General features: G+C 43.6%; 3 protein-coding genes across 3 annotated transcripts; all 3 read left to right on the top strand.

Annotated features, from left to right (window-relative positions):
- The first annotated feature begins 403 nt into the window (after positions 1-403).
- On the top strand, positions 404-3,128 carry LOC133927388 (uncharacterized). Its single transcript, XM_062373839.1, has 2 exons — positions 404-765; positions 2,313-3,128. The coding sequence occupies exons 1-2, from the start codon at positions 452-454 to the stop codon at positions 2,905-2,907; spliced, it is 909 nt and encodes a 302-aa protein (XP_062229823.1). The 5' UTR covers positions 404-451; the 3' UTR covers positions 2,908-3,128.
- Positions 3,129-3,584: 456 nt separating this feature from the next.
- On the top strand, positions 3,585-6,052 carry LOC133927808 (glycosyltransferase-like KOBITO 1; the record flags this gene model as incomplete). Its single annotated transcript, XM_062374196.1, has 5 exons — positions 3,585-3,811; positions 4,185-4,323; positions 4,501-4,544; positions 5,489-5,576; positions 5,659-6,052. Coding segments are annotated over 5 exons (756 nt in total), but the record flags the coding sequence as incomplete, so codon positions are not given.
- A 4,911-nt stretch (positions 6,053-10,963) lies between these two features.
- Positions 10,964-11,927, top strand: LOC133927386 (auxin-responsive protein SAUR32-like). The gene has a single exon (XM_062373838.1). The coding sequence runs from the start codon at positions 11,211-11,213 to the stop codon at positions 11,619-11,621; it is 411 nt and encodes a 136-aa protein (XP_062229822.1). The 5' UTR covers positions 10,964-11,210; the 3' UTR covers positions 11,622-11,927.
- Positions 11,928-16,214: the final 4,287 nt, after the last annotated feature.

The following is a 16,214-nucleotide window of genomic DNA, read 5'->3' as shown; positions in this document are numbered from 1 at the left end:
ATGGCCCCTCTTCTCAATATTCCATTGGAATGCATCCACGAAAAATCTAAAAAAAATCAAAAATTTCTATTTTAAAATTAATTCTAATTTTATTGAAAAATACATTACCTCCCGGTTAGAAGGGTGATAAGTATCTATCACTCATTGAAAGTTGGACGGATGACAAGTAACAAGGCTTTGTGTACGCTGGCAAGCCACGCCTATAGGTACCTATGGTCTTTCTAGCGGGCAACCAGAGTCCAAATTTGTATTTTTTAAAAAACTAACTCATATATTGTAATTTTTAATTTAAGAAATATATGGGAGCGTTTGGTTCCTGGGTTATGACTTAAGAGAACGAGAAATGAGAAGGGGTTGTCTTCTCCCGTGTTTGGTTGAACAGAATAGGAAATGTAGGGATTTGAGAATAGAACAAGAGGACCTCATTTCCCACTAGTCCAAGTACCCAAACATGATAATGGGATTAAAACCTGATAACCCTAACCCAAACCTAACCATCATATCCCATCTGATTTCCTTCCTTAGCCCAAATCCACCGGCTACCCAAACGCCCCCTAAAAATAAAAAATTTACTCCGACTCTGGGACGGATGGGGCGGCGTCATGGCGGTCGTGGAGGCGGCAGAGGGCGAGGGGGAGGAGGAGATGCGGAAGACGATCTGCATCTGCACAGGGCTGCGAGGTCCGGTGATGCGGCGGCGGCGGAATCGCTGTGCGAGTCCAACCCTCTGGCCGTCAACTCCAGGGACCGCCTCTCCCGCACCCCGTACGCACTCCCCCCCCCCTCCCTCCTTACTTTCCTCCCTCTCTCCCCTTCTCTCCCTAGCACTAGCAGAGCATAGAAGAGCAGAGTAGCCATGCCTTGTGTTAGGGTCTTAGGGATCCTTATTTTCTTTATTTATTAGGAGTATGTCCTTGGTTGCCAGCCCTAGATTACAACGAAGCTGTGTATTGCGTCTGCGATCTCTACTGATAGTGATAGATAAGTTCCTCATTATCTCTATTAGCCTTCTGTTGTTGCAGCTGCCTACTTGCCACAACTTTTTCTTTCACAGAACGAACTAGTATGCAACGCAACACAACTTCTGTTCATCCTGTATCTAGTTTTTTTTTTTCATTACATAGCATGGCATGGCATATTTGGCCTGCTATTGTCTTATACATCAAAGATATAACTATTTCTCAATTTTTCTGCTGATTCATGGATACTATAGGCCATCATATTTCATCTCTTGGCCGCTTGTTATTTCAAGAGCTAGTCACAAATCGCGTTGTATGTCTACTGTTGCACATGCCCCAAGACCTCGCTAGCTTGCATATGAATCGAATGTGTTTAGCATTTCCAACTCAGGCCCATTTGGAACGCAGGAATTTCGCAGGCATGGGGAAAATTTTCCGTTCTACAAACAGGGGCCCCACTGTTAGCAACAGATCCTAAGGCCTGGTGGTGGGGAGGCTCTTTAACCTCCCTGTCCACACCCTGGTTCAAGTCCTAAGACCAACTCGGGTGCTCATCTCCTTCTAGGGTAAAGTAGTTTCTCAGTGGGAGATGAATTCGTTACTGCATCTATGGATAGTTTGGGTTAGGCACAAACTGATTTCACCACACCATAATTGGGATTTGGCCGCTGGAGTATTCTCATATCTGTCTTGCTAATGCATCCAATCAATGCCTTCTGTTTATCTCTGCAAGAGTGATGCGGCACAGTATAGATATAATCTTGCTTTAGTGCAACATATTTACATCCATAGTACTCGTGTATGCTGACTGATGGTGTGTTTCATCCTACTCCGGTATTTATTAGCCCCCTTTTGTAGTGTGTTGTGATTTTTTTTTTACTAAGATGCATTGTAATGGAAATTTGCTTTACCATAACCTTTCCTTCTCAAAGTAGCCTGCTACGAAATATTTCGCCTACTAGTTGTTGTAGTTCCTGAACTTCTCTGCTAATTCAGGGTAACAAGCTGTTACGCTATCTCTTGGCTTCTGGTTATGGCAAGGGCTAGACTAGACACGATCATGTGCAATATATAGTGTATTTACTGTTGCACAAGTCCCAATATTCCACTAGCATCCATGTGAGTGTTTTTAGCTTTCAGCTCGGTGCATTATTCTCACTGAATTGTCTGTGCACTATAGGGGCAGAGTAGTTTCTTGGTGGGCAGGTTATGTTGTTGCTGCATTTGTATTCTCTACACGAAAACATGACTAGGAAATAGCATCTTGTAATTTCTGTGATGTTCTTTTTATAAGCTTGTTTCTTGATTTTCTGTCTATTTGATCTCATTGACACGATTGATTTCTTCATTCAGACTCCATTTGGCTGCATGGGCTGGGCATGTTGAGGTTGTGAGATGCCTTTGCAAGCACAAAGCTGACGTTGGAGCTGCAGCAATGGATGACACCGCTGCGATCCATTTCGCTTCACAGAAAGGTCATTTAGAAGTGGTCCGTGAGCTTCTGGCGTCTGGCGCCACTGTGAAAGCAAAGAATAGGAAAGGCTTCACGGCATTGCACTTTGCTGCTCAAAACTCCCACCTGGATCTTGTGAAGTACCTTGTTAAGAAAGGCGCAGACATCACAGTGAAGACGAAAGGCGGGCAGATGGCTCTACATGTCGCAGAGAATGATGATGTGCGAGCTTTCCTGAAAGAGTGTGAGCAGTCATTAAAGAAGGGAGGTGAGCTACCACCAGAGAAGAAGGACGATTCTGTGTCAACGACATCTGAGAAGGCTGACAACAGCAGGTCTTCAGGTGAGGCTACAAAAGATGGAGACGATGCAGGTCAGGGCGAGAAGAGGAAAAGTGGAGCTGTTGCTGGGTCAACTTCACCCGAGTTGAAAAAGGCCAAAGTTTCACTTGGTCATCTAGTTACTGAAGATGACATGGACGAGGAAGAGGAATAAAATTGGAAGACAGCCTTTGGGATGCAAGAATGCAATTTGATGGTGCCAGCTTGTATGTTTTGTTATCCTTTTTGTATGACAATTTGGAATGTAGAGACGAGTGCAAGTTTTAGTCGGGTCTCACGAAATGCAAGAATGTAATTTGATGGTTGCAAGCCACATGTTGACACAAGCTCGTGCATCCGAGAAGATACCTCTATTGATTTTAATTTTTGTATGCACCATCGAGTTCTGCATTCATTTTGTGCTATTGGGCAATCACATGTTCAGAACTGGGGACAACTTTATTCCTCTAATTGTGCAGGGCACTTAACTGGTTTGTTTTGAATATCAGAATTTAACGTAATTACAGCAACAACTTTAAAAGACTGCATGCTGTAGTTTCTACACATCTTTGTTAGGCATCTACAAGGAAAGCTCAACTGATGCTTTTCAATTCTTGAATGTTCTGCATCCTTTTCTTTGTTCCTCACTTAACCGTTCCTGCTTGAGGCTACGGTACTGCTTATTACATTGTGATTGTCTACCTTAGCCTGAAAACTAGTTTGGACTTGCATTCCCTGTCACTTGGTCAGACTTTTATCTTGATAAGGTTCATGAATTGCACTTTGTCTTGATAACATGTGATTGCCCAATGATGTCCAGGCTTATCACAGTTATGTTGATCTTCTCATGAAAAATCATCTGTGATTCTGTGCATTGCAATATCTTACCAGGTATCCATGTTCAAGAAGAATTATGATCATCTCCCTAAAGATACCTACTTTGGCATGTATAAGGAGGCAACACGTGGAAATCCTAGCTATTTTCTCACTCATGGTAATGTAAAATCTGCTGCACGGATTCAAGACCATCTCCGTCCTAATGGTGCACACAGATGGCATAGCTATGCAAAGAGCTCAAAGTAAGGATCTTTCTGTACCATACTTTTTTTACATTATTACGTGCATTCATTATTACTACCTCCACCCGTAGCGTTTTGGACATTCGTGCGGTTAAACTTTCAAAACTTTGATTATTAATATCTTTTTAGATATAGATTGGGAACATGAAAATCGTATGTGTAGATTTATTTTAAAAAAGTACTCTCATAATATTATTAGGTTTTATAAATATATTATAATAAAAATTAATAGTCGAAGTTGTATTTTAGGACCATGTCTTAAGTCCAAAACAATAACTTTTCATGACTGGAGGAAACACATCTTATTTTTGCTTTAAGTATTGAATCTTGGAGTGGAGTTATTCTTACAGTATTGTTGGCACATAACTAACAGTGAGATCAAGTTGGAGGCTGCAGTTCTGCACTGTATATACACCAAATTTTCAGATTTGACATCTAGACGTGATCGCTGTGGATGCAAGCCTACAAAAGAAGATGTTAAAAGAAATTTTATATTGGATTGTCACCGAGCAGTAAGTATAGATGTGAAGCTCAAAGGAAATATGTATACAGTTGGATGATAACTTAAATTGATATTATATCAATAAGTTTCTTTTATTCTCAGGAATTATTACCTTGTTGGTGCTCTCATTGGAGGGTCAATTAGCTAATGTCTCTTCTGCCATCTTACTTCAATGTTTGCTATTCAGGCTTCTATAATCGCATCAACTAGTGAAGAGGAAATGCTTCGCTGGTAATTTCCGTGCTTTTCTTTGGTTACTTGTTAATTGTTATGGGTGATGCTGTAGAGGCACCGGGGCACCGTTCACGCAGGCCAGCTTGCACTGTATTAGTTTACAAAAAGTTAATCTCTTTATTTAGATTTCTTTAAGAGATATATTCTATGTATTGGAGGTGAGTTTTCTTAAATTCAGAGATTGTTTCGTAAGGGTCTAATCGAAGTGTCAAACTGTCCTTATAAAAGGGGTCACATTTTACCATCGTTTGTCAATTAAACAAGGTTAAGTAGTCTTTTATCTCATCTCATGTCTTCCTTAGCTTTGTCCTATTATACCGAGCTGAGCCATCCAGCCATCTTTGGTGGGGTAATTACGCATTCATGAACAATGAAATACCTTGCTAGCTATTAGCTCATGCAGTGTTAGCTGATACGGACACGGGAGTAGGAATTTGATTTAGATTTTGATGTCCGATTCGATAAAAAAAAATTGATCATATGAAATACAACTCAGAATACGATGCGAGTGTCGAAATCCGACTCAGATTCGAGATGTCTAATTCGATAAAAAAAAAATTGATACGGATGTTCAGTAACACCGCTAGAAACATGAGGCCCAAGATTAGACCGGCTCAACAAGGCCTGAAAACATTGGAAACTTATTGGTTATTTTATCTTTTAAGGTGATATATGCACAGATATATATGAAACATAATATATTCCCTCATGTCTGGCCAGTCTGAGACTAGACCCGGTTGGCTCAAAAAAACTTCATCTGGAGCCTGGCGCGAGGCTGGGAGCCTGGGATGGGCTGTTCCATGAACAGATCTGATATCCACAGATACCATTCCGGATGTCAGTTCAATGTGTTAATTTCGTCTCTCCCTTTTGTTTTATCTGTATAGAATAAACGTCCAGTGGCTGGTGTGCTCATTTCTTAATTGTTTTTTTTTTCCAAGGTACAATGAACATGTTGTGCGGAATGATAAGCAGCTCAATTTAAAGCTTCTAAGGAAAGGAGTGTTGACTCGCATATATGCCCCGATGGTGCGTAAAAATGCTGGTGTTCAGTCAGCATCAGTTTCTTGGCTATTTAACGCTTTTATACTTATATATCTTGTTGTGTCAGGCAATTGTTCAAGGTTTGCGCGAATCGGGTATCTTCACTTCTGCCATAGCAGCTGGCCAACCAGTTGTGAATGATAAACTATCCCTGAAGAAAAGCCAAATGGATTCGGCGGAGGTAGAGGAAGAAAGGAGAAATCTTGCTGGGCGGCGGAGTGGAGTCGAGGGAACTGGATGTACACCGGGAGGAGGAAGAGGAACATGGTGCGCTCGACTCGATGGTGGCGTCAAGGACGCTGCTGGTTCTGAGGACGGGATGTGAGAGCGTGCCAACGCCGAGGACGGCCGGCACTGCAGACTGCAGAGTGCCGGCGTTGTCCGTGTAGTTTTTCTTTAAAGAACGACGGCAATTGCCGTGGTTTATTCAAAGAGAGAGGTCCAATACTATCGCATCTCAGTCAAAAACAATTGAGGGCAACATACACTTAGAAATCGCACAACACAAAAGAACCTCTCAACTAAACAAACACAACGGCAAACTCATAAGGACAGCACTACTCAAAGACACGACATGCGGAACTACTAAAGACTACAACAGGCAGCACCAAAAATAAATAATAAAGACTACTCCAACCACGTCCTCTTACTTTGATCAATATTCATTTTGGTCAAACTTGCCATCGCTTTCGAGTCCAGCAATTGCCCTTCGAAAATATATTAATTTCTTTCCTTCCAAACGTTCCACCAAAAATACAAAACAACTCCATTGAACTCCTGTCTGTCTTCCCTTACAATCTTGATACGTGCGTGTCGTCACCATGAGCAGACACTCGTATTGTCAGCTAGAGCAGGGATATCGCTCCAACCAAACCTAAGAGATAAAAAAACACCACACTTGATTTATATAGGAACATTTATTTCAAGGTGGTTGGCGTCATTATTTGCGGAATGACACAGTGAACAAAGCTATGTATATGGTCATCCTTTCCGCTCTAAATTTTTAGCTATTAGAATCTTTCCCTACACGAGAAACCAAACAAACGCTTGTATTTTGGCTCGGCATGTGCCGTAACATTTGGAAGATTCGGCAAATTATATATTGTAAGCACTTTGTGAATCGTATACTCATCCTTCAGTCTATCGTCAACAGATTTAGTCTATTAAATCCTCCTAGAGATGCACTTATCGCCAACGGATTGGCCTTGTGAAATCTATGTTCATCCATAGTGCTCCAGTCATTCGGCTTTAGTCCACCAAAGATCTCTCACCCCAAAAAGATCGAACGGGGGATAGAAAAGGAGAAGGTGAAAGCAAACTCGATCGACACAGTTGCTGCGCTGTTTCCACAGATGCATCATAATTCATTGGAGGAGCAACGGATGACGGCCTAGATTCGAACGATTATTACAGAATCGTCGTTGTCGAGAGCCGTCCATGATGCAGATGCAGTAGTGTTGTCCACTACTGCCAGTGCGAGTTGGCGAACGGATGGCTGGGAGCTTCTGCTTTCCAGGCCGGGTCATCATTTGCGAGTGCAAATCGAAGGAGACCGACAGCAGCTACGGCGAGCATGGCCACGCCTCGTTCCATGTTTAGTCCTGCTCATTATGCTAGTCATCCTGTCTTTCGGAATTATTGGATGGATCTTCTTTTTTGTCACCTGATCTATCCGCTTTATGCAATCTTTCAAATGAAACCCAAGGATTTGTCTCATTTTTGTTTGGAGGATAGACCATGGACACTTCTCTCTCTGTCCCTAAACTACCGAGTTCAGCATATAAACCATTGGGCATGACATCTCCATCTCTGTCAGTAACCAAATTAAGACATACACAATTTCTGTTGTCCAAAAGAGATACGTACGAGTTCAGTCCACCAATTTATCTGTACAAACTTTGCAGTTCAGATTTGTTGAAATGAAACACAAAACACTTACCAATCTCTCTTCTCTTCTGCATAGTGATTGGTGAGGTGAGCCATAGTTGTCTGTAAACCACAGTACTGTACTTTCTGTACCTGACAAATCTGACAAATTTCGCAAAGGGTCGAGGTGGGCATTAACAAATCTGACAAATTTCTCTCTCTCTCTCTCTCTCTCTCTCTCTCTCTCTCTCTCTCTCTCTCTCTCTCTCTCTCTCTCTCTCTCTCTATCTATACCACAGCTCCGAAGTCTCCATCCGGAGGCGAATAATTTTGTTGTCGATCGTTTTTCAGGGGCGGGAGCTTTATAATAATGGAGGAGGGAGGGGATTCGATGTTTTTGACTGCCACACACCAACCAAAACCCCATCTCTCCTCCTCCCTTTCTGCAGCTAACTTTGGCCAGATTATTGGAAGCAAAGCAAAGTGATTGTGAGTGACCCCAGAGCCCAGACCATACACTCCTGCCGTTTCCGTTTCCTTCAGTGACGAAAATTCCTCATTGCCGTCAGTCCAAATTGACGTGCAAAGATTTGCTTGGGAGAACTTTACCAGATGCTAATTTCCCTGTAACCTTTTCTTCTGCAAAGCAAAGAAACTGTTCTCCACAACTTTGCTGATCTTGCAAAGGAGAAATTGCCGATTTGATTAGAGCAAGCACTGCAACATTCAGAAGGCAGTGTCCCTCCCTGTCGACAATTCAGAATTCGCAAGCCCGGTTGGGTTCATCCATGTTCGTCCTGCAGAACGTTCTGCTGCCAATTGTTCTCAAAAGGAAATATAATTGAAGTTCATAGAAAGTAGTGCTCTAGCTAGGCCCTAGTGAAAATATTTAGGCAGACAGGGGTGGCTCGCAAGTCATCCATCGTTGGTAGTGCGCAGACCCAAAAAAAAGCCAATTTTTTTTGTCTCTCATGATGTCGGACGGCCGTATTTTTCGTGGTGTCCTTGTTGTCCTTTCTTCCTCGTGTCCAAAATCCGTAACTTCCAAAATCCATAGCTTTTATCTTTTGGATTACCCCCACTAACATACGTAATGCTACCACACTAGAAAGAAATTAATAAGAACGAACCAACTTTGTAATCGACCAGCTAATTTTAGTTTTGTTTCCTCAATTATTGCTGGGGTTGCTTTGGGATTGAGACCCTAATTGCCAACCGTATGTTTGCTTTGAGATCGGTGCGGTGTCTGCTTTACGAGATACTTAAAATCCAAAGGAAGCTAAATTAAGAGCATGAGAGAGAAGTTCTCCCTGGCACGAAGCTCAATGTCATCATGCACGCTCAGACACATGATTATCTCGTTGTTTATCTCTTTAATCTGATATTCATATATCTGTTTATTTTTTAACTATTTTATTTTTTTTATTTTTTAATATGAATCTTAACGTAAATGAGTGCGCTGCGCCTGTAAAATTTTACCGTCCCTACCGGCCACGCGGCCATCAGCTCCCGGTGCATGGCATGCAGGTAGAGCCTGCGCACGTGTGCGGTCCCACCATACACGCACGCACGTGTGCGGTCTAGCTTGGATGATCTCATCGCTCCCGCCCGCCCGCCCACCGCTTCCGCACACGTACCGTACACCGTGCACGTACGAGACGTACGTGTTGATCTATACGCCGCACGCGCGGCAGCTTTCTTATAGTTTATTTAGTTCATCTTTGGCTCATCGTCCGTTTCATGTTGATCGACAGCATCCTCAGTTTTTTACACTGGTTGCTAGTGTTTCAGGTTGAATGAATTCTCTCTCTCTCTCCTCTCAGACGAGAGGAACAAAGCGCTCTCTCATGAACACCGTTGTAGCACGATGGTCTGCTCGGTGGTGAGCAATTACGGGTATGGAGTTCGATATCCGGTCTCGTATCATTTATTCTTCGAAATAATCTTGAGCGCATGTGGATCACAACGAGAATATGATGTACCGTGAGCTTAAGATTTTACGAATATCTTTAGTAGGTGTGTATATATTGTAGATCTTACTTATCTTTTGAGGTGTATAGATATACGTGTGTAAAATATAGTATATATTTGGATGTATATGTTGTACTTAGTGTCGAGGCTTAAAAAAAGCTCTCTCTTTTGAGAGGAGAGGAAAAAATAAGCTGCAGCCTAAATCTCAAAACCAGTTCAATGCTATATGTCACAATACGACCACGGCATACTTGGGCTCATATTTGACTTGTAGCCACAACACGCCATGCATGGCATTGATCCACATCATGTATATGTATCCTACATGCGTAACGCATTTCGTACGTACGTACCGAAATGTGATAGGAAACGACACATCGCAACGTCATATATAGCTCTGTCCTCTGATAGCTTTCTAAGAAGACCGCTTGGGTTTCATATTGACTCGAAGCTCTGGACACAGTAGACGATCGATGTCACTATATTTTGGAACCTTGTGCTGCATGCGTTCCATATTTCCTACTGGACGCAACACGTAGCGGCATCACATAAAATGGATTCTTGGTGGGCACAGCACGTAGAGCATCGTGCAGTGGATTCCTGCTAGGCAAAGCACGTAGTGTTACAGTGCAGTATGGCGTGACCCATCGCTGACCTGCGTCGGACAACTAGTTATTTATAATTGTAATCTATCTTTGAGTAATTAATTCGCAACAAAAAATGGTATATATTTCACACATCTTCTGCCATATTAAAAAGCCGTAGATTGATATGCTATATGGCTATACAAATAAGATAATCTCCTGCTGGAATGAAAACTCTAGTCTACTTTTAATAACATCTCATCCTATTACCCAATAGCTCATAAGAAGTAATTTAATCGTCTTATGAAAAGAAAGAAGAAAACCTTCCACACACAAAAAGGGCTATGGACGTCCCTGTGTGACACACGCATACCTTGTCCAAAAGGGAATTTGGATGACCTCTCCATGCACTCAAAGGGTACACACATATCTTGCACAAAATAAAAAAAGGTAGGAATTAAAGTTTGAAAAAAAGGAAAAACAAAATCAACACAAATGGGGGGAAATACTTTTATTTGCACAAGGAAAAAACAGTAGGAATTAAATTTTGGATAATTCAGAAAACAAAATCATAAAAAGGGAAAGAAATCCTCCTGTTTATATGTACTACTTAAAAAACGTCTACAATTTCCTATTTTGCTTGCCTGGTGTTTCGCTCTTGAAAATCCCGCTCACCCTTGCGTTTCTTTCCGCTCCCCATGTGGGCCAGCATCACGTGCTCTCACATCCTTGTTGCCGCACGCGCTCCCGCACTCCCGTGTGAGCCCGCTTCCCGCGTGCTGCAGCGCGTACTCCCACGTTACTACGTGTGAAGCATGTGCATCAAACTAGTAATTAGACAAATTTATGACCGGATTTTTACTCATATGGTATTTATTTTCAACCAAGATTGAATTAGATTTATAAATGAAAAGGAAAAATACCAGATAAAACAAATGCAGCAGTCCTCCCTCCCGCCTCATATGCACGGGCCCAAACGCCTCCTCCGGTCCTCCCTCCCCACAGACGCCGCAGGCCAAGAATCCAGCCTCGCCGAGCCAAGAGTCCAAGACCTCCTCGCCCAACCACCATCTCCTCGCCATGCAGCAGCCACCGTGCCGCCGCGCTTCGCCGACCGCGTCGCTGTGACGTACGTCGTCGTCATCTTGTGTTGGAGCCGGGCCGGCCTGTGAGCGAGCGGTTCTTGGACGGGACAGGGATGGGTGTGCTCCTGCTGAAGAAGCAGCACTCGTCGGCGTCGGCGGGGGGCTCGAGCGGCGGGTCGTCGTCGATGCCGCCGAAGGGTTGCATGGCGGTGCGGGTGGTGGGGCCGGGCGGCGGCGGCGGGGAGGGGAAGGAGGAGGAGCGGTTCGTGGTGCCGGTGGGGTACTTGAAGCACCCGCTGTTCGTGACGCTGCTCAAGGCGGCGGAGGAGGAGTACGGCTTCGAGCAGAAGGGCGCTATCACCATCCCCTGCGGCGTCGACCACTTCCGCCGCGTCCAGGGCATCATCCACCACCAGAAGCACCACGGCCACGGCCTCATCTCCGGCGGCGGACACCATGGCTCCGCAGGGCACCATGGCCAGCACCAGCACCACTTCCACATCGCGGGATGCTTCCGTGCCTGATCCGAAGGGATGGGAGATGGATCCATGGCCGCCAAGGATGGATCTTGCAGCTGCTGCTCGCTCTTCGTATTGAGTGGATCGATCGAAGGACAATAATAGTAGGACTTATTTAGAGTTTTCTGATTAGGATTTAGAGATGCGCAGGCCTGTGATGATCAAAGGATCATGGTTGCTTGAGTAGCGTAATCGTGGATCTGCAGGTTTGGACATATGGATCTATCATTAGAATTTTCTCTAGGTTTCTGTTGATGATGATGATGAAAAGGAATATCAAAGGATCATGCATGTTTCAGTGCTTAGACTTTATGCTCTCTTTCTCTCTTTCCCTTTTGTTCTCGTTCTTCTTTCTCTTTTGTGAATGCTAGCTAGTACTAGCTGTTGGCATATTGTCATATCTTTCCCTTTTAATTTCTCCGATTCTGGTTGGTACTATTCTCTTTCAGAAAGAAATGGCTGTTCTTTTAAAAAAACAAAACGAAGTGGTTGTTCATCTTCATCAAGATTCAAACGGATGAAGGTGATGGAAAACGGGAATTTTATTGAGAATTTCACAGAGCAACTAACAGGGAAATAAAGGAGCTCCTTTTCTTTTGGCAAGAAAAAGAAGGGGCCAGAGCAAAAGCTCTTTTTCTTTGTGTTCCCTTCTTTTGTCACATCTCTCCTGTTCTCCCAATCAAGCAAAGGTTTAGTGCTGTATTAGTGCCACTAATCATTATTCTCGTCAACTTACTGGTGCTAGTGCTACCATTATATACTTGCTGCCGTCCAAGAGCTTCAAGTATGCAACACGACATATTCTTGCATTGTGATCGTCGTATGCTTAATAAATTTGCAATTGAGGAGCAAGTGTGCCTAGGGAAGAGAGACCCGGTACTGCAACCGTTCAGAAGGATTCTAGGGGGAGAGAGAGATAGAAAGAAGGGGAGGAATCTGCATGCTGCAGCCTACTGCAGGTATATAGGGCGGCGCCGCACTAGAAAGGAGGAGTGAGACGAATTTCTCTGGCCAGAAGGATAGCCGGTAATCTCCTCGGTGATTAGTATCTTCTCCTCTTGTCCTTAGCAGTTTAATGGAGTAGCTTTGTTGGTGAATCTATCTATCTATCTATCCATCCATGCATCCATCCATCCATCCATCCATCTACAGTATCTATCTATCTATATATATTATATATAAAGGGGGAGGGATTTCATTAATTTGACAATACAGTACCTCCCCATCTTACAACCAAGACCTTGACAACAAAAGAAAATGCAAAAAAGTACAACGAAGACTTCTTCGCAATCTTCTTCCGCTTTGAGGTCGTCCCCCGGTCGCCATGCTGCCAAGCCGACGTTGAGTAGTTTAGAATGACAGGTCCTTGTACCGAACACGACGAGGAAGCTCAACCATTGTTAAGCCGCAAAAACCAACGACTCAGAATCTCCTCCAAACCACATATGTCGGGTTGAAAGAACATCGGCAACGTCCTTACTGGAGTCGGTAGAGGAAACACAAGTCCAGCACCACCACCCTCGGTCATACCAAAGATGACAGTCCAGAGCACATATTTGCAGCCACTGGCTAGAGCAATAACAACCCAGAAGCACATACACAGAGACAACACAAGACTAGTGACAAACACATCCCCCTAAACACCACTCACATACATAGATATACCTTACCAGCAACCTACCATGACCGTCATTAGAGTTGAAGCAGTGCGTGTCAAACTTGCTGAATACCAGCAGGAGAAGCAAAAGCTGGTGAGGAGTCATCTTTGATGACGCCACCTAGAACCTCAAACATACAGAGTAGTTACACCATACGTCGATTCATCATTCCCCTCCCCCTTCGAGCCCTGAGAACCTTTAGGAGGAAAGGGATCAGCTAGACTGATACCGGAATGGAGAAATATTGAGTTCATCTTGTGCTACTGTAGCTGAAAACGACCCAAGTGGATAAGGTTCTCGTTACAACGAGTTAATTTTCTCTACCTCTCTTGTTATATTTATAAATATATGAACTTGTGAATGGAATGGATGAAAACGATGCCTCCCTACTGAAGATGACAAAAGTGTACGATCCTCTGCATGTTTACATCTCCAACCTATATAATTTAGTAAAAAAAAAGAAGTTTTCAACTCGTGAGAAAAATCACGACGTGCTTGAGCTCGACATGTATCACCTATCATCCACTTTCGGAAAAAACTAAGATTAGACAGAAGGAATCTTCTAGTAACACAGCAATTAAGTTCCCCAATAATTGTCTTTTGGCTAGGGAGTTATCCAGGTGAATTCATAATAATATGATTGTAACGGGTGGTTAGTTTTAACAACACTCCGAGCTTGTGGTATTTTCTGAGGTGTTACGATGATCGAGCTAGGCGTTTGTAGCATGCAAAGGGTTTTAATTTGCACGTTTTCCATGTCGCTATTAGAAAAAGCACATGCAATATAATATTACCTACTCCCTGCAGTCACCAAGAAAAAAAAACATTTATTTACACTCTATTTGGCTATTGGCATATTGAGAATGGAAGATACATGTATACCGTATACGTATACGGGCAAACCATGCATGCAGATGAACAAGGCGGCGACCACAGATTTTTTGACAAGTGATTGATCAACTGTAGCTGTACATATTCCTCCGGGCAACAAGACCAAGGCATACCAGTCTCGTGTATGTGTGACTCTGACGTGTTGCTTTGCTGGCTAATTGCTATCGATTCTGGTCTCGACTGTTCTATGGATTCTGATCTCGACTGTTTTCTCTCTTTCTCTCTCGGCAGTTGGCATGGCACAGCCTGTGCCTCACCTTCCTGCTCCTCTAGATGTTGATGCGAACCCAGCAGGCTCGGTTATGATATTTCGGTGGCTCAGGACGAGATTAAAAATAGAACTTTATTATTAAATATAAATCGTCTAGATCTAATTTTTTCAATTTACTTTTAAACCGATATATACAATATATATATATGGGGTCTCTAAATTTTGGGGGCCCAGGACGACCGCCCCGCTCGACCCCCGGGACCAGCCCTGGAACCCAGCAACATCTCCTCACCCTCTATGTTGCCATGTTTGCCATGTAGCACAAAAATGCATGGAGAGAAGAGCCTGATGGCAGCAGTGTGAGGGCATCGCTGTTCAGCTAATCAGGGCATGCAAACTAGCCTGCAAAAATGTAATGCATCCTGATTATTACAGTAACATTGGGTGTGATCAGCAATGCTACTCGTATAATTGGTTCAGAAGGGCGTGCATGTCAGTTGTCATGATCAGCTGGTAGAATAGGAGAACAAGAAAAGGAATGGACTAACTAACGTTGCCACGTCGGCGTAATTAGGATGTTGGGCTTTAGTTGATAGGTTTACTTACATGATCCTGTTAGCTAGGGCTTAGGTGCAGTGTATTCCTATAGAGAAGAAGCTAGAGCTTGAAGATCTAATGCACATTTTAACATATCTGAACTAGATGACGTACGGAGGTGAAATTGAATTGTTAATAATTAATAATTATATATTTTTTCCTGATGCAGGTGGACTGGTGTAGGTTACTGTAGCTTCGTCATTGTCCGACCGTCAGAGCCTAGCAACCATAAAACCTGAATGGATTTTTTTTTACGAAACAGAGACTCCCTACTTGCACAGATTATCCTATCATTGAATGGGGAAATCAAGTTAGTGGATGGGCCAAGAATGGGATGTGGAAATGTTCAACACGACGCAAATATGACTAGACTAAAGGTTTTGGTGTAGTCTAGACCGGGTTGTTGGGAAAATCCACAAACAACCCAACGGGCTTTATATCGAGACAAAGATCCGTCAGGATTGAATTTATGACGAAATATCCACTTTCTCAAAACTATATTGGCATTGGGAGGAGGGGGAACAAGGGACCAGGTATTATTGGACATTAGTGCGTTGTATTCCTCTAACATGGCATTGTGCCAATGAGGATCCTTGAGAGCCATGCGGTCGGAAGAGGGAATGGGAGAGGGCTGAGTAGTGGTGCTCAAATTGAAATGGTGCTTAGGAACAATGATCACAGATTTCCCTCCGGTTTGCATGGGATGTCCGGTGATCACATGTGTGGGGATGGAGCACTGGGAGTACGTGATGGATGCGCAGAGCGAGTAGGATCAATGGCTAAGGACGCAAAGCTAGAGGAACACAAACCTCCAGGAGGAGGTATGGTGGATGAAAGAGGGGGCAGATGGTGACGGCAGGTTGGATGGAGGCCGGTCAGGTGGTGCGGGAGAGAGAGCATGGGAATTAGTCATGCCAGGTCGAGGGTGAGCGTTGGTTGCGGCCGAGCCACACGAAAGGGATGGGTATGAGGAGCTAGTGGACCGTACTAGGACGAGTTCCCAGACGGAGTCGATGGGAGTAGGTGTGGACTTTTGAGGCGGAGAAGCTATGGTTGAAGATGTGACAAAGGGAAAGATGTTTTCAATGAACGTGACATGCTGTGAGATAATTCTCTTGCGGGTGGATAAGTTCATGCAACAGTACCATTTGTTATCGGTAGGGTATCCAAGAAAAACACATGGTGTTGAACGTGGGGCGAGTTTATGTTGGGAGATGGCCGTGAGATTATCATAGCACAAGC

This window comes from Phragmites australis, chromosome 8 (assembly GCF_958298935.1).
Source record: "Phragmites australis chromosome 8, lpPhrAust1.1, whole genome shotgun sequence".
Classification (NCBI taxonomy): Eukaryota; Viridiplantae; Streptophyta; class Magnoliopsida; order Poales; family Poaceae; genus Phragmites; species Phragmites australis.
Note: the sequence above shows the minus strand (reverse complement) of the source record. Positions and strands in the feature narration are given on the sequence as shown.